This window comes from Alternaria viburni (assembly GCF_023758015.1).
Source record: "Alternaria viburni strain BMP 2772 chromosome Unknown scaffold_9, whole genome shotgun sequence".
NCBI classification, from domain to species: domain Eukaryota; kingdom Fungi; phylum Ascomycota; class Dothideomycetes; order Pleosporales; family Pleosporaceae; genus Alternaria; species Alternaria viburni.
This window is the reverse complement of record NW_026055778.1, coordinates 129,607-152,191: the sequence shown is the minus strand read 5'-3', so window position 1 is coordinate 152,191 and position 22,585 is coordinate 129,607. Positions and strand designations below refer to the sequence as shown.

The 22,585-nt window shown below is 36.3% G+C and overlaps 2 protein-coding genes and 1 non-coding gene across 3 annotated transcripts; 2 read left to right on the top strand and 1 right to left on the bottom strand.

The window, feature by feature from the left end:
• Nucleotides 1–17,681: 17,681 nt before the first annotated feature.
• J4E79_004941 (uncharacterized protein) lies at nucleotides 17,682–18,461 on the top strand (the record flags this gene model as incomplete). The annotated part of the gene is made up of 1 exon (XM_049353821.1): nucleotides 17,682–18,461. The coding sequence occupies one exon, from the start codon at nucleotides 17,682–17,684 to the stop codon at nucleotides 18,459–18,461; it is 780 nt and encodes a 259-aa protein (XP_049211441.1).
• An 842-nt stretch (nucleotides 18,462–19,303) lies between these two features.
• On the top strand, nucleotides 19,304–19,399 carry J4E79_004940. Its single transcript has one exon. It is a non-coding gene; the product is annotated as a tRNA-Leu (tRNA).
• Nucleotides 19,400–20,371: 972 nt separating this feature from the next.
• Nucleotides 20,372–21,578, bottom strand: J4E79_004939 (uncharacterized protein; the record flags this gene model as incomplete). Its single annotated transcript, XM_049353820.1, has 2 exons — nucleotides 20,372–20,816; nucleotides 20,872–21,578. The coding sequence occupies 2 exons, from the start codon at nucleotides 21,576–21,578 to the stop codon at nucleotides 20,372–20,374; spliced, it is 1,152 nt and encodes a 383-aa protein (XP_049211440.1).
• Between the last annotated feature and the right edge of the window lie 1,007 nt (nucleotides 21,579–22,585).

The following is a 22,585-nucleotide window of genomic DNA, read 5'->3' as shown; positions in this document are numbered from 1 at the left end:
CTAGTATAAGAATTTATAGAAGTAATATATATATATATATAGCTAAAGTTGCGTATTAGTTATAACGCTATTAAAGAGCGTAGCTATAGCTTTACACCTATAAAGTATAGCTAGCTTCTTAAGTATAATATTAGAAGTAGAAAAAAGTAAATAATAAAAAGTACTAAAAAAGAATAAGCTTTCTAAGTAAAAAGAAGTAAATAATAAGAAGTACTAGAAAAGCTTAATAACTTTTAGCGTAACTATAATAGTATTTACTATAATAAGTTACTTTATAGATATAGCTACTACTTTTATTAGTTTTAGATTTAGGCGTAGCTTTATAAAGTATTATAGCCTTCTTAAATATAACTTTAGTATTAGTACTATTATTAGCTATAGATTTAAGTATAAATATAAGTATAAGTATAGTTTTTATTAGTTTTTATACTTAAATATTTATATAATAAGATATACTATACTAAGTTTTTTACTAGTTACTTAACGCTACTACTTCTCTATATCTCTCTAATAGTATTCTTTATATTAATATCTTTATTTTCTTTAAAAGTATTATTTTACTTCTATTATTTTTTATATCTTTCTAATAGTATTCTTTATATTAATATTTTTATCTTCTTTAGAAGTATTATTTTACTTTTATTATTATATTTATATAGAGACTAGTAAGAATACTTAAGTAGCTATTTATTATAATTTTTATAAAGATATTATATATCTATATAGAGACTAGTAAGAATACTTAAGTAGCTATTTATTATAATCTTTATAAAGGTATTATATATAGTAAGTATTAGAGCTAGAGATAATTAATAATTAGAGATAAAATAAGTATATTATAATTAATCTACTTCTAAAGAAAGTTAAAATAAAATCTCTAGCTATATACTTAAGAGCTAAGTAATTACGTATCTATAATTAAGTAATTATAACTACTCTCTAACTTTAATATACTCTCTAAAGTAGTAAAAGTATTAATCTACTTTACTAAAATTAATTTTATTAAATCTACTATAATTAGTATACTTTAGTAGAGTCTAGACTTAAGAATTTAGAGCGTAGTAGTAAGTTATAGCCTAATTAAGTATTTAATTATACTTAATACTAATAGTAGTAAGCTTTTACTTATTTAAATAAAGCTTAATAGTCTAGAAATTAACTCTATTAGTTTAGAAATTATCTTATAATAGTTTAGAATATAGCTAATAGCTATAGAAATCTAGATATCTAACTAGTAAAAGATAATTCTAATAGTAAGATTTAGGCTTCTAATCTTTTTTAGGTAAAGTTTATAGTGTAATTAATAGCTTAATAAGCTATACTAGCTATTTATATAAGTACGTACTTAGACTAGAATTAAAGACTTTATAATAATAAGTTCTTTAATTTTTTTTTTCTTTACTATAATTATTTACTTTTATATTATTAAGATATTTAAGCTAATAAGCTAATAAGCTACTTATCTAATTAACTTATCTACTTAAAATTCTTAGCTCTTAAGCCTTAGCGCTTTTAAGCCTTATACTTAATTCTCTACTCTACTTAATATACTACTCTACTTACTTCTTTACTCTACTTACTTCTTTACTCTACTTACTTCTCTACTCTACTTACTTTTCTATTCTCTCTATTACTATAGTAAGTTCTTACTTTTATACTTAAATTAATAGCTAACTATTATAATTTAGTTTAATAATCTAACTTCTAACTCTAACTTTAGCTATAAGTATTAGCGCTTTAGCTTCTACTATAATAGTATTCTATACTCTAATTATAATATTTTTAGTAGTAGTAATTATAATATATAAGCTAGTACTTAGCGTAATAGTACTTAGTATAATAGCGCTTTACTTAATAGCGCTCTATAGTTAAGTACTTAATCTTTTTACTATACTTAACTTAAAGACGCTACTACTTAAATCTTACTTTCTCTTTCTAGAATAATAGTAGCTAATAGCCTATTCTTTAGTAGCTTTACTTAAAGTAATTAGGCTTTTAATACTTAACTATCTTAAAGCTTTATAAATTCTAATAATTAACTAAGTTAGAGCTTTAAAGTAACTAGTAGCTTTAGTAATAATAACTTCTATAAAAATTATAAGTAATTAGAGTTATATACTAAGCGTACTTATTTAAGTTATAAAAGCTCTTAGTTTAATAATCTTAATAATAAGAATATCTAAGAAACTATTAAGCCTATTTCTAAGAGTAGTATCTTTATTACTAATAATACTTTTTAAACTTAGAATTTAGGTCTTTAGTAATCTAACTATATTAAAAAATAAAACGCTTAAAATTAAGAAAAGTAAGTATCTCTAAGTAATAGTTATAGTTATAGTTACTTTTATAAGAAGTCTAAGAGTAAGACTTCTATATCTAAAACTTTTCTAGATTATCTATACTTAGCGTATACTAGTTATCTATATAAGTAAGTTAGAGTATTACTTAACTATAATACTTCTTAACTTTCTAAGTATAAGTATTATATTTATTAGTAGCTTCTTAATAATATTTAAAAAGCTAATTATTTTAAGTAACTCTATTAGATTATATATTATTTATTTTATAACTTTTATAATTATTATTCTACTAATTAAGATTTATATAATTACTTTATAAGTTTAGTTAATTACTATAGTTCTAAAGTAAGTTTATAATTCTCTTCTCTTTAGCTTTTTTAATTCTTTACTAACTTAATAATAGCGCTAAAGTACTAAAAACGCTTAAAAGTATTATAAGTAGCTCTACTAAGATTTCTACGCTTATAAAAAGTAGAAGAAAGAAGCTAAAAGTAGTTCTAAGACACTAGCTAAATTATTAGATAGAACTTCTAAGTTCTTAGATAAGAAAAGCTTAAAGAGTACTCTACTTATAACTCTTTAGAACTCTAATTAATATAGTACTTATAGTAAGTCTATAATACTAAGTAAGAAAATAAAAAGAATTAATATAGGTAGTAGTTAGATAGCTCTATTTACACTTTCTACTTAGAGTTATCTATTTATAGTCTTTAATCTAATACTATAATACTTAGAATATTATTATTAAGACTTATTCTAGTAGCTACTACTACTAACTTTCTAGCTATAAACTTTTTAATTTAGAAATTAGCTACTACAGAATTAGTAGTAGAATTAGTATAGTTATTATTAGTTTTAGTAGCGTAACTACTAGTCTTAGTAGTATAATTATTAGTCTTAGCTATATAATAATTATTCTTAGTATTATAATTCTTAGCTATATAGTTACTAGTTTAATAGCTTTATATCTAGTATTATAAGTAATAAGTTCTATTACTATACTTAGTATTACTTAGCTAAGGCTAAGCACGTAAAAGCGCTACTACGTACTAAGTATAATTAAATATAGCTTAAGATTTATATATAAACTTAAGCTACTAAGACTACTTATTTATAAGCTTAGGTTAAGAACTTTAAGAATAGCTAGAATAGTAAGCTAGCCTTTAATAAAAATAACTATAAGAGTTATAATTAGAGAGATTAGCGCTATAGTAGTTAGTAAGTAAGTAGCTATATAGATTAGTCTAGTAGAAAAGTTTAGTAATTTATCTACTTTATACTTATATTAATTATTAGTAATTACTTCTTTATAACTAGGCGCTAGTTAAAATAACTAAGATCTAGCTTAGATATAATTAATCTTTATAGTAGTAGTCTAAATAAAGATCTTTTTACTTAATCTACTTTTTAAAAATTAAATATTATAAATCTTATAAGTTAAGTAGCTATTTAAACTTCTTAAACTATTATTAAGTAAGTAATTTAGTTAATCTATCTATAGGTATAATTATAGTCTTTAAATACTTAACTTTAAATAATTCTTTAGTATATTTCTACTATAACTATATATTCTAGATATTAATATACTTAAGCTAAGTATTAATATACTTATTCTTTCTAATAACTAGTCTAATTATCTACTAATTATTATACTAGATAGTCTAGAGTTTTCTAAAATTAAGCGCTAGCTTTTTAAAAAAGTGTCTAAGCGCTATAGCTTCTTTAGTAGTATACTTAAAAGTAAGTAGCTCTACTTCTATAGTAGAAGTAGTAACTATACTCTATCTTATAGCTTTCTAAAAAATTACGCCTTTATATAATATAGTAATATAGCTATAAGATAATTAGTAAGTCTCTAGATTATTAGTAAAAAATACATTTTTAGTAATTATTAGATTAGGCTTATTATAGTTACTATACTAGATTATATTATAGTAAGTATAATAAAAATATATAATTACTTACTCTATAGCTTTCTTATACTTATTACTTAAGTTTATAAGAAAGTATAAGAGCTTTAAGATAGTATACACTATATCTAGTTAGAGTATAATTACTATATAAAGTATAAAGCTAACTATTTTTTAGTATCTTTAAATCTTAAACTTAGTTACTTTTCTAGTATTTTTAATTAGCTTCTCTAATAGTAGAAGTGTTAAAAAAAAAGATTTATCTTTAAGCTTAAACTTCTTAAGTATCTTATCTATATACGTATTATAAATAAGTATAATTATTTTTAGATATTAGTCTCTAATTATATAAATACTAAGAAACTACTCTATATTTCTCTAATCTTAGATCTTATACTTACTAGAGATCTTAGCCTATATAGCTATTACTTATTACTTTATATTCTTATAATAAAGTAATAAGATATTATTAATATAGAAGAGAATAAGAATTTTATATTCTTAATTAAAGAAGAGATAAAGCTCTTCTTAAGAAGCTATTATACTAATAGCTCTTAGTATTTTTAAGAACTTCTTATACTATAATAGTAGAAAGTCTTATAATTTATAGAGCGCGTAGTTAAGCTATATATATAATTCTAGCTTTCTAAAGCTATCTAGTATTTTATAAATTACTAAGTTCTTTACTATAATCTTTATATTAAAGAATACTTCTATAATATTAAACTATTTAATCTTTAGATTACTCTAGATAGTAATTATTATTATAGCGTAGAAGAACTTTATAGTAAGTATTACTATATAAGTAGAGTTAATTAAGTTCTTCTTCTAGAGATTACTATAAACTATAATTTAAGCTTTATATTTAAGAAGATAGCTATTCTAATTATACTTATATATTTATATTTATTTTAATAGAAGTAGCTAATTTTAGCCTTATAATTTATAGATTTCTATCTAGATTCTCTTCTTACTTAGCTAATTAATCTCTTTCTTAAAGGTATTTTTAAAGAGTGTATATATTAGATACTAAATTAGTTATTTCTATAATCTAAGTAGCTCTTAGAAATTATTATAGTATTAGTAAGTAGCCTTTAGCTTATACTTACTAAGCGTAGTAGCTATAATAATAAAGTTTATAGTTTTATAGCTAGCTTAATTATTTTAGTCTTCTTAAAGACTAAAAAGGTAAGTTTTATAAAAGTTAATCTAAGCTTACTTATTAACTAAGTCTATAATTACTATATTTACGCTATCTACGCTATTACTCTCTAGTTAATTACTAGGCTAAGTAAACTACTTACTCTTACTTTTAGAGTATTTTAATAGTTAATAGATATTTATAGAAAAAAAGCGCTTAGACTTTTTATCTATAACTCTTCTACTATAGCGCGTTTTAGAGAATTTAGTTATTAGCTAATTTTATAGCTATATTAATTATTAAAAGAAAGCTACTAATTTAAATAGTCTATCTTTTAGTTTCTTTAGCGCTTACTCTAGTTAAGCTAGTTTTTTATTTATTTTTATAGAACTAAAGTCTATTATAATAAACTTAATAGATAAAGTTAGATCTTCTAATCTATATATAAAAGGCTCTTTACCTCTAGACTCTAATAAGTTAGCTCTTTTAGGCGTATATACTACTTTTTAACTATTAGAAACTTTATAATTACTTTAATTACTTATCTCTAAAATCTTATACTTAGGCGTAGGTTCTAGAGTAGTAAGCCTAGTAAAAAGCTACTAATTATTAGAAATTTCTAATAAAATACTAGCCTTATACTCTATCTCTATTAAATTAATAGAGTCTTAATTATATTTAATAGATAAGCTAACTTTATTACTTTAATTATAGTTTACGTTACTTCTAAGATCTTACTTAGTAGTTAATAGCTTTACTATACTTACTATTTAATTAATAAAAAGATTATTAAACTTCTCTATAGAATTAATAAGCTTACTATTATTAAGTATTTTAACCTACTTAATTACTTAATCTTTAGTTAGCTTCTCTTTACGCTTACTTTAATAGAATGTCTACTTATTAAAAGTAATATTATAAGTTATAATTACTTAATTAATTACTAGTACTTATATATAATAGATATTAGAAGCTTAATAGCTAATAAAATATTCTATATAGCTATAAAGCTTAACTTTAAAGTCTTAATAGTACTTCTTAGCTACATAATTACTATTAAGTAGATACGCTTAATAGCTATAAGTATAGATTCTACTCTAATCTAGATAAAGATTAGTAGCTTAGTGCCTAATCTTAAGTAGCTAATAATATTAGAAATACTTTCTAAACTATTTATATAATATCTAATTTAGAGATTAATAGCTATAAAGCTATAATAGACTTATTCTATAGAGTTAAGCTACTATATTTATAATTACTAGCTAGAGTTTAGCTAGAAGATTAGCGCTTATATATATCTTAATTAACTTAGTAATAAGCTCTTAGCTAGCTCTTTCTACTAAGCTATTAGACTTATAAGTATATAGTAGAGGCGTTATAATTATAATCTTTTTTTCTTTAGCTTATTTCTTATATCTTAAGTACTTTCTCTAAGATAATATTATAGTATTATTATTCTAATAAATTTCTATAATCTTTTACTAATAGTAGCGCTTAACTATAGCTATAAAGCTTATAATAACTTCTATTATAAAGTTTAGTATCTTATTCTTTAAATTATAATTATATAGCTTATCTAAATAATTCTTTTTAATAAGTAGAGCTTATTTATTAAGTATATAGCTTATAGAGAAGTTAAATAGATTCTATAATACTCTAAAGAAAGAATATAGTAATAGCTTATAAAAATAATAAAAGATCTTTTAAGATATATAAGTAGCTATATAATTATTATATTTACTATAATATATATCTATAATTTTTATATTTTAGATAGCTTTTATAAGAGCCTTAAAGGCTTACTTATCTAAGTAGCTAGATCTTTAGTACTAAAGATTAGTATTACTAGTATATAATTATAGAACTTATAAGTAGATAATAGTATTTATAATAATAGAATTAGAAGAATAGATAGAAGTATTATATTTAATAAATAAAAGATTAAATCTACACTTAAGAGTTATAAGAATAATAGATATCTCTAGCGTACCTATCTTAATTATATAATTATAGCTTATATACTATATACTACTATTTCTAAAAAGCTTCTCTAAGATAATATTAGTATAGAAACTAAAGATAATCTTAATACTAGTAAGCGTAAGATTAGCTATTCTAGGTCTCTTAGAGGTGCTAAGAATAAGATAAAGTATATAATTACTAATACTAATTACTAGAAGAATCTAGCTATCTACTTTAACTATTTTTCTATTAGTCTTAATAAAGAAATTAAACTTAATTAAAGCTTTATTATTAACTAAATAGACTATAGCTCTACTATTAAGAATTATACTAGCTAAAAGTATATAAGGCTTAAAGTCTATACTAAAGATAGAAGGCCTAAACTTAGTAATTAGCTTCTTTAAGTAAATAATTATTAAAACTATATTATCTAGATACTTAGAAGCTAAAGTACTTATCTTCTAGCTAGATTACTTAATCTTTTTATATAAGCTACTTTACTTCTCTTTATAATAGTGCTTCTAGATCTTTTACTTATTTTAAGCTAAGAGTTTTATTAGTAAAATACTTAGTAGTCTAGATCTAGTAATTATAGTTTATAATTAGAAATATAAAATAAGCTTCTACTTATACTTTGTATTAGGTTTATAGAAGTAAAGCTTAGATAGTAAGCTTAACTACTTTTTACTTAACTTAGTAGAAGTAGAAAGTTAACTTATAATAGCGTTAAAGATTATATTAGCTTTTTTTTTCTTAGTAGTAATTAATATCTTCTAAAGAATAATACTAAATATCTTACTAAGATTACTAAGGCTTAATATATTCTTTCTAAGAGCTATAGTAAATAATTAATTATATTACTACTAGTAAACTTACTTAAAATTAAACTTCTTAATTATAGTAAGAAAGTTAGTAATTATAAAAAGTTCTTTAACCTCTAAAAGCTTAAAGATCTTTACTTTCTAGTAAATTATTAGCTAGTTATTAAACTACTTCTTAGTAGTTTCTCTCTAGATCTTCTTAAAATAAGTATAATACTTTATATAAACTATATATTACGTAGTTTAATTAGTAAAAGTAAGTATAGTCTTAAGAGTTTTTATAAGAAACTAGACTATTCTTTTATTATTACTTATAGTTATAAGTAATAAGTAATTAAGTATAATAGTATATATAATCTAGTTCTTAATATTATTAATTTTCTTACTCTTTTTTAACTACTACTTAAACTTATAGTTCTAGTAGGCTATAAGCGTAGTACTATTCTTAGTCTTATAGTTATAATCTTATAAGAAAGTATTATACTTATAAGTAGCTTTATTATACTTATTCTTTTAATCTTTAGTTAGCTTTATAAAAAGAGAAGCTAGAGCTATAAGCTCTAGAACTAGAAGGTTAGAAAACTTAAGCTTCTAAGTATCTATATATTTAATATCTAAAAGATTAGAATTAATTTCTTTCTAGATACTCTTTTTATTATAGTATTACTTAAAAAGCGTAAACTAAGTATTTTAGTTAGATTACTTTTTAAAAAGTATATTTATAGCTATAATAGCTATATTATAATTACTTATATCTATAAAGTTAGAGTATAGAATTAATATAGAGATATAAAGAATAATAAAGAGATAAGTAGTAATTAAGTAATTACGTAAAAGAGGTTCTAATTATAGAATATTTAAAGAGAGTAGAGTAAAAATAAGATTAACTAATCTTATCTTTTAGTAAGCTTTAATGCGTAGTAGAAATTAGTTCTATAATTAAGTAGCTAGACTTATAACTATTAAAGCTAAAGATAATTAATAATTAGAAATAATTAAGTATATTATAATTAATCTACTATAAAAGAAAGTTAGAATAAAATCTCTAGCTATATACCTAAGAGCTAAGTAATTATATATCTATAATTAAGTAATTATAACTACTCTCTAACTTTAATAGTATAATATCTAACTTTAATAGTTAAGGTTAATACTTAATATAGATTAATATAAACGTAAAGCTTAATAAAATTAATTACTTTACTATATCTTTAGATAATAATTCTTTATATAAAAAAGTCTAAGATATATATAGTAATAACTCTAAGATAAGAACTTTTTATAGTCTAATTAAAATAATTCTTACTATAGATAGAGCTTATTTATAAGATATTTAAGCGCGCTAATAAAAAAATCTAAAATTATTTTCTAGTATAGTAGTAAATTACTTAAAGAAGATTATTATTATAGTATAAAATATATTTACTACTATAGCTATATATAATATTTTATAGAAAGCTTACTTTTATATTAATATTACTCTATATTACTTAGTATTAAGTAATATAGCTAAAAAGGTAATTATTAAAAGCTTTATAAATAAAAAGAATTAATATAGCTAGTTTAAGTAGACTTTTTACTTATATATTTTAGTAGCTATATAATTTCTAATATCTACTAAACTTAATTTATAATACGTAAATATTATTATTACTCTAAAACTATATTTAAGTTTTACTTAAGAATTATAAATAAGATATAAAGTATTATAAATAGAATAACTACTAGAGTACTATATCTACTATCTTTATATAGAAAGACTTAAGTTTAAAAAAGTAGTTACTAACTATAGAATATATAAAAAGATCTTAAAGAAGGCTACGTACTTAGTAAAAGTATTTATTAGTAAACTAATAATTCTATAGCCTATAAGCTAGTTCTAAAAAAGTAAGGTCTATTACTAGTATACTAAAGAATATATAACTAAAGGTTTTAGTACTCTAGAAGTAGATAGGCTAAGACTTAGAGTCTTAGTACTACTACCTCTAAAATAGTTAAAGCTTCTAAATTTAGGCTAGCTATAAAGCTATTCTAATACTAAAGTACTTTATAAAAAGATTTTAATACTAATCTCTAAGAGAATTATAATATAATTATATATACTTATTAGCTTATAACTAATAGAGTAATACGTTCTAAAGGTTTATAGTTAGAATACTCTTAGAAATCTAAAGATATATTACTACGCTAGTACGTTAAATAATTTATAAGTCTTCTTAGTAATTATAAGAATAAAACTAATCTTTTACTAGTTATATTATCTTACTTACTAATACTTAACTAAATTATTTTATTATTACTTAGAATATCTATTACTAAAGTTACTATAAGCTACTCTACGTTTACTAGAAGAGAAACTATTAGAGAGGCTATTCTTAAGGCTATTCTAGTAGCTATAGAATAAGATACTATCTATATAATAAGAGATATAATCTAGACTTTTTACTCTAAGTATATACGTTTTAGTACTATTAATACTATTAATACTATTAATACTTCTATTATTTTAAAAATATATCTAGCTAAGATAAGACTTTCTTTTATTTATTTATTTATACTTATTTTTAAAATACTTACTAAAGAAATATATAAAGTATTCTATAAAGACTATTTTATTACTATAAGCTAGATAAAAGATTACTTAATTAGTAAGCTAACTAAAAAAAAGTTATTAATTACTATTACTATTTATATTTATAACTTTATATATATAGTAAAACTTAAGATAAAGCTTTTACTATCTCTATACCTAGAGTAGACTATACACTAGTAGCGTAAGGCTATTACTAGAATTTTAAATATAAATAATAAAGAATAGAATACTAGAGATAAAGCGTTTATAGCTTATTTTTTTTTACTTAGTACTATTACTTAGATAGACGCTATAGTTACGTATTATAGTTACTTTAAATAAGACCTATCTTAAAAAAGAATAAAAATAAGGTTATAGTTAATAGAGAATAGATATAGTAAGTTCTATTAGTAGTATTTCTATTACTATATATTATATTATTACTAGATATTTTTAGTTATTTCTATTTATAGTATAAAGAAAGTTATATAAGTAAGTATAGAGTTAGTTAGTAATAACCTTATTACTATAGTAATATCTAAATTAATATTAAAATTATCTAGTAGCTCTAAAAGAGCTAGCTTAGAGTCTTTTAACGCTTTTTAATATCTTTTAATATCTTTTTACTATAAAGATAACTCTAAATTAGGCTTAAGGCACTATAGTAAAAGTATTAATAAAGAATAATTATACTAAAAAATTAGCTACTTTATATCTAAGCGTAACTCTAGCTACGTATATATGCACGTTACTTATGCGAATTTTCCCCGCTGTTGTATGTTTTTGCAGTTCTTTGTTAATGAAGTTTTTTTTTTGCATGTGGGGCGGCCGCGCACACTGAACTTGAAGGCCCGGTGGAATGAGAGGCGCTAATGAAGTCTACCCTTGGCCGGAAATCGCGAGGCTGTGTTGACGAAGTTTCGGCCGCATGTTACGCCGAAGGAGACGTCCTTTCCGGATTGGAGGAGCTTCTATGCTGCTATAAGCTCGTTGGCCTTATCGTCACGGCCAGAGCCTCTCCAGGGCCTCCAGAATTGATTGAGTTTGGTATTCCCACCAGTGGATTTCACCATGTAGCTCGGAGAAGCGATCCGTCATGCCGTACTGAAGCTTTTGGAGATGAATTACCAACTCGAACTGGCGTGCCGAGGTTTGTAGCTGCGGCAAAAGCATCCTCAAGTCGCAGGCTCATCCATCCAGACCCACGGAAATCAACACAGGCTTGATGCCGGCCTCATTCGCTGCCTGTATGTTGCCTGTATGTCGCCTGTGATGGCCATAGTAAACTTGAAAGCTCGATGGAAGGCAAGGCGCTGATGTAGATTGTCCTGGGACATACTCTTGTTTATTCCTAGTGACGGGAGCTGTCTTGTTGAGCAGTAGCTAGTACTCTCTTGTATCGACCAAACGACGAGGTTCTTTAATACCTCGTCGAAAGCCTCCCAATTTTGAAATACGTTGATGGAGACATTGATGTTTTATGTTTCGTACGTCGCGCCAGAAAGCACCCTGGAGGTACTCGCTAATATTCCCGTTGATACGCTCATATCAACAAGGACTATGTATACGCCTGGAGTACACACGAAGGCGCAGACAAAAAGGGACAGACTCTTTGTATCTGCCTAGGTGTCTCTCCAAGGAAACTGTTGTTATACGCAGGTGCTGGGATATATCGCGTGACAGCCTCGTAACAGCTGTGCAGTACTGCAGGTCCACTAGGGTAGCCATTCCACGCGGCATATTGTGCGAGGTACTTTCTTCCAAGCTGCGGAAACCCTTCTCTAATTGTGGTTGTACCGTCTTTCCAGCATTGCGGCGGAGCCTCTGAAGATCGGTTGATGATGATAACACTTGGAGAGGCGCCATTGGCAGCGTCAGCGGTCAACGAGAAGCGGTATGACGTTTCGCGATTAGATAGAGGGCCTCCCTTGCATCGTTCCTCATGCATGGCTAGGTCGTAGAGGTCGGCATGGAATGTACCACAGTCGTTTTTTCCGCACTTGAGTGAAGATAGATTCTCGATGCTGTTTAATCCTGTGGCTTTGTGACGCAGCTGAGAAGCTGTCTTCCACAGCGGGAGAAGGAAGTTGTAACAGCCGTGGAGCACTGCGGCCACATTGAAGGTCGTCCAAGCTGCATTGTGAGCTAGGTATCTCTTGCCAATGGAAGGCCATCCTGGAGGCTGTTGATTCCGGCCTTCCAGCTTTCCGGGGCTTTCGCCGAAGAGCGATTGACGACTTTGACGCTTGGAGGCTCACCTTCCCTAGCAGCCGCAGTCAAGGCAAAGTGATATGACCTCGGGATGTTTTACGCTCTGGTGATGGCCTATCTCCCTCGCTACGATGTTCATGCATTGCTAGTTCGTAGAGGTCGGCATAGAAGCCGCCACATTCGTCTTTCTTGCATTGCCCAGGTGGTATGGCCCTCGGCTGTCCTTGGTGTGGCTGCGTGTGTGGTTCGCCAACCCTGTTGCGGTGAGGTAGGTATGCGTACATCCGATTCAACATTGTAGCCATCGAGGCCGGGTACCTTCAGGCTGCCGTCTAGAAAGGGTATCCATTGGTGTGGATCTGACTTCCGGCGCTTCGAATCTATATCATCTTGCGACGTGTCGGGGCTGGCGCTCAGCGGAGACTATATCGATGCTTCTTTGCTTGGAACTATCGATACTCTTTCCGCTTCGATAGTCATATGGAGTCGAAGTGGAACAAGGGGAGGCTAGAACTCGTGTCGCAGTTTGCAGCATACGTATCACTAAATCTTGATGACTAGTGAGTTCTTAAGATAACGTATGCTCCTGCCCTAAAATATTCTCTGCGGAACGCCACAAGAATCGTAGCTATCCCCAGTAGTTCCCCATTAGTGGGATGGTAGTCATGTATGACTCGGGCTTGCGCGACGGGCTCGCCGGGCATCGTGATTTATGCATCTCTAGCTCATATCGGTTGGCGTGAAAGTTCCCACAGCCCTCTACGCGGCACGGGTATGAGCTGCGGCTGTCATTCCAGTGAGCGCGCGTGTGTTTTGCCAGCACCTTTGCTGTCGGGAAATTTCTGTTGCAACTGATCTGTGGATGCCATGTGCAAGAAAAAGTAAACTTCGGTGGTAGACTGTACTGCAAACTCTTCGTGTGCCAGTTCGCCTGGTTGTGATTTATGGACATTGATTGCATGCCTTGTACGGCCAGATTTTCCCAGAGTACATATCGCTCTTCCTCGGGATTGTACCACGTACAACGACTGTGATATAGAGGGCAAGCCGAGGAGGCCGAGTAAAGAGTTCGAAGGTGAAGAGGCTTTCGGAAGCATCGTGGTTTTGGCGCAACGGGATAGTCAGATCGTGCACACGGCGAAGTATCTCCAGTCGTTCGGAAGGTACGTCGCTGTCGATGGGTTCTTTATTTGTTGCTGTCATGGCTGGTTGTGCGCAGTTTCGATAGAGTTGTGCCGGCCATTGAATAAGACAACAAAGAGTGAAGTGGAGTGTTGTGGAGGAAGGAGAAGTCACTGGCGATTTGTGTGTCTTGAATCTGCGCTAGCGCTGCTGCCTAGTGGATGTGAGTATGCAAATCTGGTAACGGTGATATCCCGGGCTTGCTGGGTAAAATGAGCAGCCGGTTGTCGCGCAAAACCCTATGTCGACCTATCAAGTGAGTGGAAGTATGTCCGCGGGCTCATTGTTATGGCTGAGTCTTGCCTTCGCTACATTTGTTGTATCGAGTTGCAGTACTTCGGCAGCATGAAATGAGATTGTGGATGGAAGGGGAAGCGAGTTATGTGACTTTGCTCTCAACAAGGCCCCAAGCCCGTTTGTAGCTCATCAATCCCAGTTCAGATTATTGATGACTCTCCGTATATGCTGCGCTCCCAACGCCTCGCAGCTCGTCGAGCTATCGCATTCAGGTCTTCCAGCGTGTAGCTGCCTCATCTCATCGCTCCAGGGATGCTCGCCATTATGCCAAGTCTCTTGCCTCGCTTCGCTCTCCTTCACCAAATCCAACAGTGGTCGTGGATTGCTACCTCCACCGTAGATCTCTGTCTTCAGTGCTGTCTTGACTAATCTTCTCCAATCTTTTGCCTCGATTTCAATGTTGAACCCCATCGGGCAGTCAAGAGTACCGGTATGTAGATGTTGCAAAGCCTGGCTGTTGTCGCCGATACGAAATGGCTTCTTCTGACCAGTCTCTCCCATACGCGCGGCTTCGCGATCGACCTCATTCAACACCTTGTTGAAGCGTTCCACTACCGCTTTCATCACAGACACTATCGACTGCACATTCTGAATCGCCGAATATGATTCTTTTGGACATTGCTTGCAATGTATTAGATCCGAGAGCGCTGACATTGCTTTTCGTAAAGGTATGATGACTTGGGGAAAGTGAAAGGTAACGACAGCTTGTAACTCGGTGAGAGTCAGCCATGTCGTCGTAAGACACGTGCACTGCCCTGAATTCGATTGATCGGGAACTGGGTCGGGAAGACTAGTTGGCTGGATGTCCGGTGGCAGGTCAGACTGGAAATTCCACAGTGCTGGATCCAGGGGCGGGTCCAGATTGTACCTGCGACAACTTTAGCATTGATCGAGACACATCAAGAGAGCTTGAAATACATGTTATCAGACCCAGATGCCGTCCCAGACGGATCTTGAAAGGTAAAGTCATAATGCTGTGGCGTCACGATTCCGCATCCTGCCGATCCATCTGACGATTGCACGTCTTGCAGAAGTGAGGGAGAAGTCAGATTGTCCAGATCTAACAAATTTGGAACGCCAGAGAAGTCGTTCCAGACGTTGCTGAAGTCGTCTTGCCCTACCGCAGGTAATCCCGTTATCTCGTCCGGTTCGTCCTCTCTCATCCTTTTTCTGGGGCGACCCATCTGCTTTTGCGGCGAGTATGTACAATCAATCTTTTCTCTCTCGCAACGAACACATCTTGGAGTGTGGCCAGAGCATTTCAACTTTCGCGTCCCTGGGCATAGTTGAGCGTCGCGCGGGGCAGATGGAAGCCTAGCTTGAGGTACTCACGGCACTCATCACAAGCCGCATGTAGTTTTGCCGCTGGTTGCTTATGCTGCTGCACCATCGTATAGTGTTGGGTCACGGAGATGCCGAGACCAGAGAAGCAATAGCGCTGAAAGTGGAGATGTCGAACCCAGTATCAGAATGATGTTGTGGTTCAGCATGGGATCGGGGATCGTACTCCGAGGACGCCTAAATTCGCCAGCTCTGTATGCACATCCCCATGAAGAATGGCTGCGCAGACTAGCCCCACCTTGATGACGGATAACGTGTTGGATTGTCGAATACCGACACATGGGGTTCGGGGTCCTTGTCTCCACGCATGTTAGGTAAGCTGTTTGATGGTCGACTATTCCAATCTGAAACATAGCTATCCGCGGCCGCATAGGGCCGATTTGATTGTGCGTAACCTTGGGAAATTCGCTGTGACAGGCGGGGGTCACATGTGAGTTGGCAGTAGTAGAACCAAACACAACAAAACCCGTCAACTCTGAGGGAAAAGCAGGTGCGAACGCTAGCCACAGAAGTGAGGCTACGTGTGACAGGATTCACGCCGAGCCGCGCTCATTGTCCAATGCCATGCTGTGCTGGGCTTTTTGCAGCAGGTCGGAGGCTGAGTACGGCTCCGAATATCGATGGGACTGTGCGAGCCACCCTGCGACCCAGCGCGCTGGATGTGGCAGACAACCTTACTGTTTCACACATTCTACACCGCTCTTGACGTGGTATCTTGGACCTTTTCCAGAGCCTACGCGCAATCGCGCAACTGCGCAGAAAATATTAGTGAAGGCACCAATATCGCCAATAAATCTGAGAACAGAGGCGCATACCGCGCGCATCTGCCAATCCGCGATTGATGGAAAGGGCGCAGCTGCTCCGCCTTCTTTTTCCATCTCGCCCGTCTTGGGTTGGCTCTTCGTAAGCACCTCCACCGGTTGGAATACAGAGTGCAGCTGACTGGGGTACCCCATGTCCGATGGCGCGCGCCCTATTGTAGAGGCGCACAAAAGCTGATGCCTGATTGCTAGTGGTTGCGACTCTGGAGGACGGTACTGTTACCATGGTCGCGAGGTTCGACGAGTATTTTCAGTGGGTAGACGCGAGACCCAAAGTTCTCCAGCCGTCAGGAACAGACGCGATTGTACCTGGGATGTCATGGATAGGCCGCGCAACAGCATCCAAGGGTGTAATCGTGCGCGCTCTGTCGCGAACGTGATGCCTGGTTAGCCGCATCGGGCCCTAGGGCTGATGGAAGATGGCGCCGGTGGGAGAAGTCATTGGTTGGGAGCCACCGACACTGCTGCACCTTTTGTGAGTCACAGCAATCGGCCCTTTCTGGCGCCGCGCTCGCTTCGGGTTACTTTTAATCCCCCACTTCCCTCGCTGCCTGAATTTCTCTTTCTTACTCACCTCATCATACTACACCACGAAACAATACACAAGACAGTCACGAACAATGGCTGCCTTTTAACTTCCCCCGCATCTCGCCGTCCGCTAACCGCCGACATATTAATACCCATTATCCCCACTTCAACTCACACCTCAGAGTCTTCCTTCCCGGAACCTCTGAACTCAAGTCTCGCCTCGCGCAACTTCAGTTCGCCGTCTCCCCTCCCGTTCGACTTCACGTCGACCATCACGGCTTCTCAACAGTCATCATGGCTTTCTTCACCAGCTCCCCACGCCTCCCGGCAACCACAACATACGAGTCAACAAGCATTCGCCCATCCGCAGTCGGACTTCGTGCTCTACGATCAACCTCAGGTCTCCCAGCGGCCTCTGCGAGCACCGAGCGCGCCTCAGCCTGGGCATACGTTTAACAACGGCCAGCACTTCTACGCAAATTCTGCCCCGTCATCTACTACAGAATTCCAACAGCCACGGTTACGCCAACGTCCTCCGGTTCCACTGTTCCCCAGCTCTAGCAACAACATTCCTCAACTGCACAACGTCCCAAACATGGCAGGTACGACGCACGCTTTCCCCGCTCTCGATCGCGAGCTCACGTTCCCCGCAGACTTGAACAGCAACAACTCCTTCGACTCGGGCGCAAGCCTGATGTCCAACTTCAACAACGGAGGCTTTTCTATGGACCAGGTGTCCGCATTCACGGCGATCAACGATCCTTCCGTTGCCGCCGGGTCTACGCGCACCGTGTCCCCCAAGGACATCTTCAATGATGGCTTTGGGTCTGCACCCCCTTCTACGGCGTTTACAAACTTAACTTCCCCTGATATTGGTGATTCCCCCTTCATCAACGATAGCTTCGAGTGCTCCCCGATGTTCAACGGCGAGCCTGTTATTTCCGACACGAGCGACTGGTTCTCCCTGTTCCCCGAGCAGGAGACCAAGATTCCTGATACTGTCTATGCACCTGCTGTCTCTATGCCCATGGACCGCACTATCAGCAGCCAGTCTATGGAGCGATCTGGTTCCTCAAGCACCGGCTCGCCCCTCGTTCTGGACAAGTACTCTCGACGCCAGTCATCTGTCACCAACTCACCTGCAACAAACGGCATCAGCAAGTCTCGTCGGCGCAAGGGTCCTCTGCCCAGCATCACCGTCGACCCTAGCGACAAGATCGCTCTGAAGCGCGCACGCAACACCCTTGCTGCTCGTGAGTCGCGACAACGGAAGTTTGACCATGTCAGCACCCTCGAGGCTCGCAACTCTGAGCTCGAAGCTGAGGTCGAAAAGTGGAAGAGCATTGCTATGGCTCATGGATACAGCGGACAATGAATGTCCTCGTCTCTCTCATATGGTTCCCGGTGGTCGTAAGGAGCTGGTGAAGAAACCAGCCTTGCCTTTCGGCAAAAGTTTTCCTATCCGTGTTGTTTCCCGCGGTATTTCCTTTCGCTTCTGTCGCCTCCCCGTCACTGGATGGATGGTGTTTTCGCGCTTCTGTCCTTATGTTTTATCGCCGGTGTGCAGTCTCCCCCTTGTGGTTTTCGATTGACTCCGCCTGGTGCAGGTGGTAATGTGGTATGGTTCGTTTCTGATGCATTCATAGTTGCGCGGAGAGCTTTCGTGCTGAAGTCTCCGGGATAGTCTCCTTATATATACATTTGCATGATTCACGAATGACTCTTTGCCGCAGTGACTCTTGTGATGTTGTGTGACTCAGCCTTGGCCAACTCAGACTGTGGCGATAGTGACTGTTGCCTATGACTCCCACTTACGCATGTTGGTCGTGACTGATTAGGTGGCCTGTTCGCTTGCACGACATGATGTGCACTGTTGACGTGATAGTATTGCGACGGTACACTAGCTAGGTAGGTTGTCGTTTTGTGCTGGCGGTGAACATAGCCATCTGTGAGAGATGACTGCTGTCCAAGGCATACCCCTGCCTGCACCTGGCCATAGTGAATGGTCATCACGACCTATCTCATGTCGATCAATATTCTGTCTTGATGTGTTCGCATGTGGGATCCACTCGCTTGGTTCGCAGTCCATGGTGGGATATCTCCACCTCACGAACAAAGGCTTCGCCCGTCCCCGCGCATCCTTAGTGCAGCTTCCCACTCTCAATTTTCAAGTCTATAAACGCATGGGATGCTCTAAGCTGCATGAAGTTATTAAATGGCAAGATGGCCGAGTGGTCTAAGGCGCTGCGTTTAGGTCGTTCTAAACATCCTCCGCAGTCTTCACGGGCGTGGGTTCGAATCCCACTCTTGTCAGCACTTCTAACTGCCCAATCTTTTTGCCTTCATCCATGATGTGGGCTTACCTTTTTGCTCATGTCAGAAGCTAAAGGTGGAAGCTAACTCGTGGCTTGCGCTGGCGAGTCTACACAGCAGGTGCGCAGCGCAGATAAGGGCCTATCAAGCGCATAGAGTGCTTTGAATGCAGTAGACTGCGAGATCTTCTTTCTCTTTTGCCTTGAGTCTGCAAACGGACCTCAGCTCACAGCGAATTTTGTTAGCTCGCTTACGCCAAATCTTCCTATTCTTCATCACACCCTCACGATTTGCTCACCCCGGACTATCTTCTACAGTACTACAACCGCCTTCCGTCTATCAGACCGCGTTATCCCGCACAAGGACTCTACACAAACCCAAACATAGCTATCACGCAAAAGCAGTATCGAATTCACCCAGCAGGTACCATGCCTACTCAAACCGACGACTTGCTTCTGTCGGTATGTTATCGCACTCTTTCCATAGTGTCGGGACTTCCAAGGTTATCGGCAATGGAGCGTGGATGCACGATTAACTCAGGCTAGCTGCAATCTTCTCTCCGCAACGCGCTTGCAACATTCGGCCCCAACAGCATACAATATCGCAACATCAAGCTGATAGTGGATGAGTATATGGCCAAGGTCGCTATGGAGGGGCTTTCCATTTCTTCGAGCGAGCCACGTCAGGACGATGAGAAGATGCAGATGGGTTAGAGCGACGCCGTTATCGATATCCACTTCTTTCAATGCGCATTTTTGATACCCCCAGCTACCTTCGAGACCAAGATTGAACACCGGTGTCGTATTGCAGCTATCTAGGTACTGGTCCTTCTACGGGTGGTCCCTTCCATCGGGCTTGTGCCAAGCCCGCGACGGCGTGATCATCAGGAACTCCCGTTCGAAGCAATCCCTTCAATCTCCTTACACGTCCTCGCGATCACATTCCCGACCGATTCGGTTCTACGGGCGACGGCTACCGACCACCATTCCAGCCCGCATTAGGCGCGAAAAGGTCTTCCATGCTGTCACCATCACTTTTCCCAGTCTTCGAGCCTTGAACGCTGTATGACTTGGTGACGGCAATACGATGATCCGGCCTATCATCAGCATGCTTAGTCGCATCTGTATCTGCGTCTGCACTTTGTAGTTCATAACTCTTCTCCCCGCTCCGTTTCACAAACATCTTCAACTTGCGAATCCTGGATCCATCTCCGCTTCCGCTTCCACTCGAAAGGGCCAGTATCCAGGGCATGTACTTCTGTATGAAAGGCTTCAATAGCGCAACGCATGCGCAAATGACTCCGCCGTTGAGCTCGACCGTGGAGAAGATGCATGCCTTGGCCACGTTGTAAGTTGCGTCGGGATCGCTAATCATACTGTAGACGTAGATGATGCGGACGGTTGATATGACGACGACACTACGAAGACTGTCAGCACAGAACGCCAGATGGCGCATTACCCGAGGCAACTTACCCAGATCCCAGAGCGAACACGAAGCCCAGTAATATCTTTTGTTTAACAGGTAGTTGCAGGGCGCGCAACATCGGTATCGGCAGGCACAGGATCAAGAAGTCTGTGATTATGTTTATACAGGCCATAAACAGGTTGAGGTCTGTAAGGCACTTCTGGTCTGTATGGGTCCGCGGATTGCAGGGTCCGGCGGCGACTATGGTGATGGCCACGGAGTATCCAGTGACCAGGACTGCCAATGCGTAGATGGCTGCTTGGACTTTCTGATCTGGATTGAGTCGGTAGTACAGAGCTAATAACGAGAGTTTAGCTAGAGCTGGAGTCCAGACATACACCACCATGATACCGACGAGCATCTTCGTATAGCCCAACATTTGCTGTATAGTCACATTCCACATGTGTTGACCGAAGCCATACTGGAACGCTACATTCGAGGTCAGTTGCGTACTCAGAGTAAGCAGAGGGGCAGACTCACTTCGGAAACAGATGACCATCCATGCGACGCAGCCGCACCAGCTGAGTACCACCAGCGCATCGTCCAAGCCGGTCATACGGCGGATGAATATGCGCGTATACAATCGCAATCCGAGCACGAAGGTGGAAAGTATCGTCATGACTGCATATACCACGACGATTCTCTTCTGAAGATCCGACCGTTCACCACTGAAGTCTGCCTCAACGCCAGGTGGCGCATCCAGAACGCCCGACATGGTCGTAATTGCGGTCATCACAGCCGGAGAATTTCTTGGATTCACAGAAGGAGTCGGAACTTTGAAGGGAAGGCGTGATCGCTAGGACCTTGGGTTTTCTCCCGGACATGCATCGAACTTATCTTACACGCAGCCTGAGTTACCTTGCCAGGTGCCAGCGATCTTAAGACGGGGGTACACGCAAGATCCTTTCCGTACAACCTTGCCGTTCAACAGTGAAACCGTAAGATGCTGGCGCATTCTCGGCAACGCTCATGGATATGCGCATCTCCCGAAATTGCTCGGTTGGAGGCTCGAATCGAATACCAGATAAGATATCCATGAAATCATGGAATGAGGAACCATGTCCTGTTCTCCCATTCAGCCTATGCGCTCTAAGCGAATGTAGCCCTGCCGCCACCTCGCCTAGCAGACACTTATGTACATGCTTACATTTTTCCAGGCCGTCTTTGAACAGGATAAGCGCCACTCAGCAGCACCAAGTCTGATCTACGCACCAAAGTCACACACGTCGCGTTACGGCGCAACCGCATCCAATAATGCGGCGCTCGGAGAATTGAGGCTACACCACATGCTTCCTTTCGCAGACGACTAAACGGCTTTGGTCCGCTAGAGAACTCCACGATATCGACACGTTGGAAGACTAACTAGACGTGAGTTCGCACCGAGACGCTAGTCGGCTATGTACGATAGTGTGCGACAAAACCCAGTAATCCAATGCTGACCCTTGCACACTAATTACTATGCGGCAAGATTCCTGTTGCGGAGCACCAGCTGCAGTCGCAATCTACGGTAAGAAGGATGAACAGAGACCTGGCCATGTCCCACTTCATAACCCGGGGCTGCCGATCGCGTTCTCGTACCAGTCTCCACGTGTGACTCTGGGCTTCCGAGCAAACGCGTCGCACATGCAAACCTTCCACGTTTTGTACTCCCGATAAAAACAACACACACTGAAATCACAACGGTGCGATACTGACTCCCAGGGCTCCCTTATTCAAGGGGTT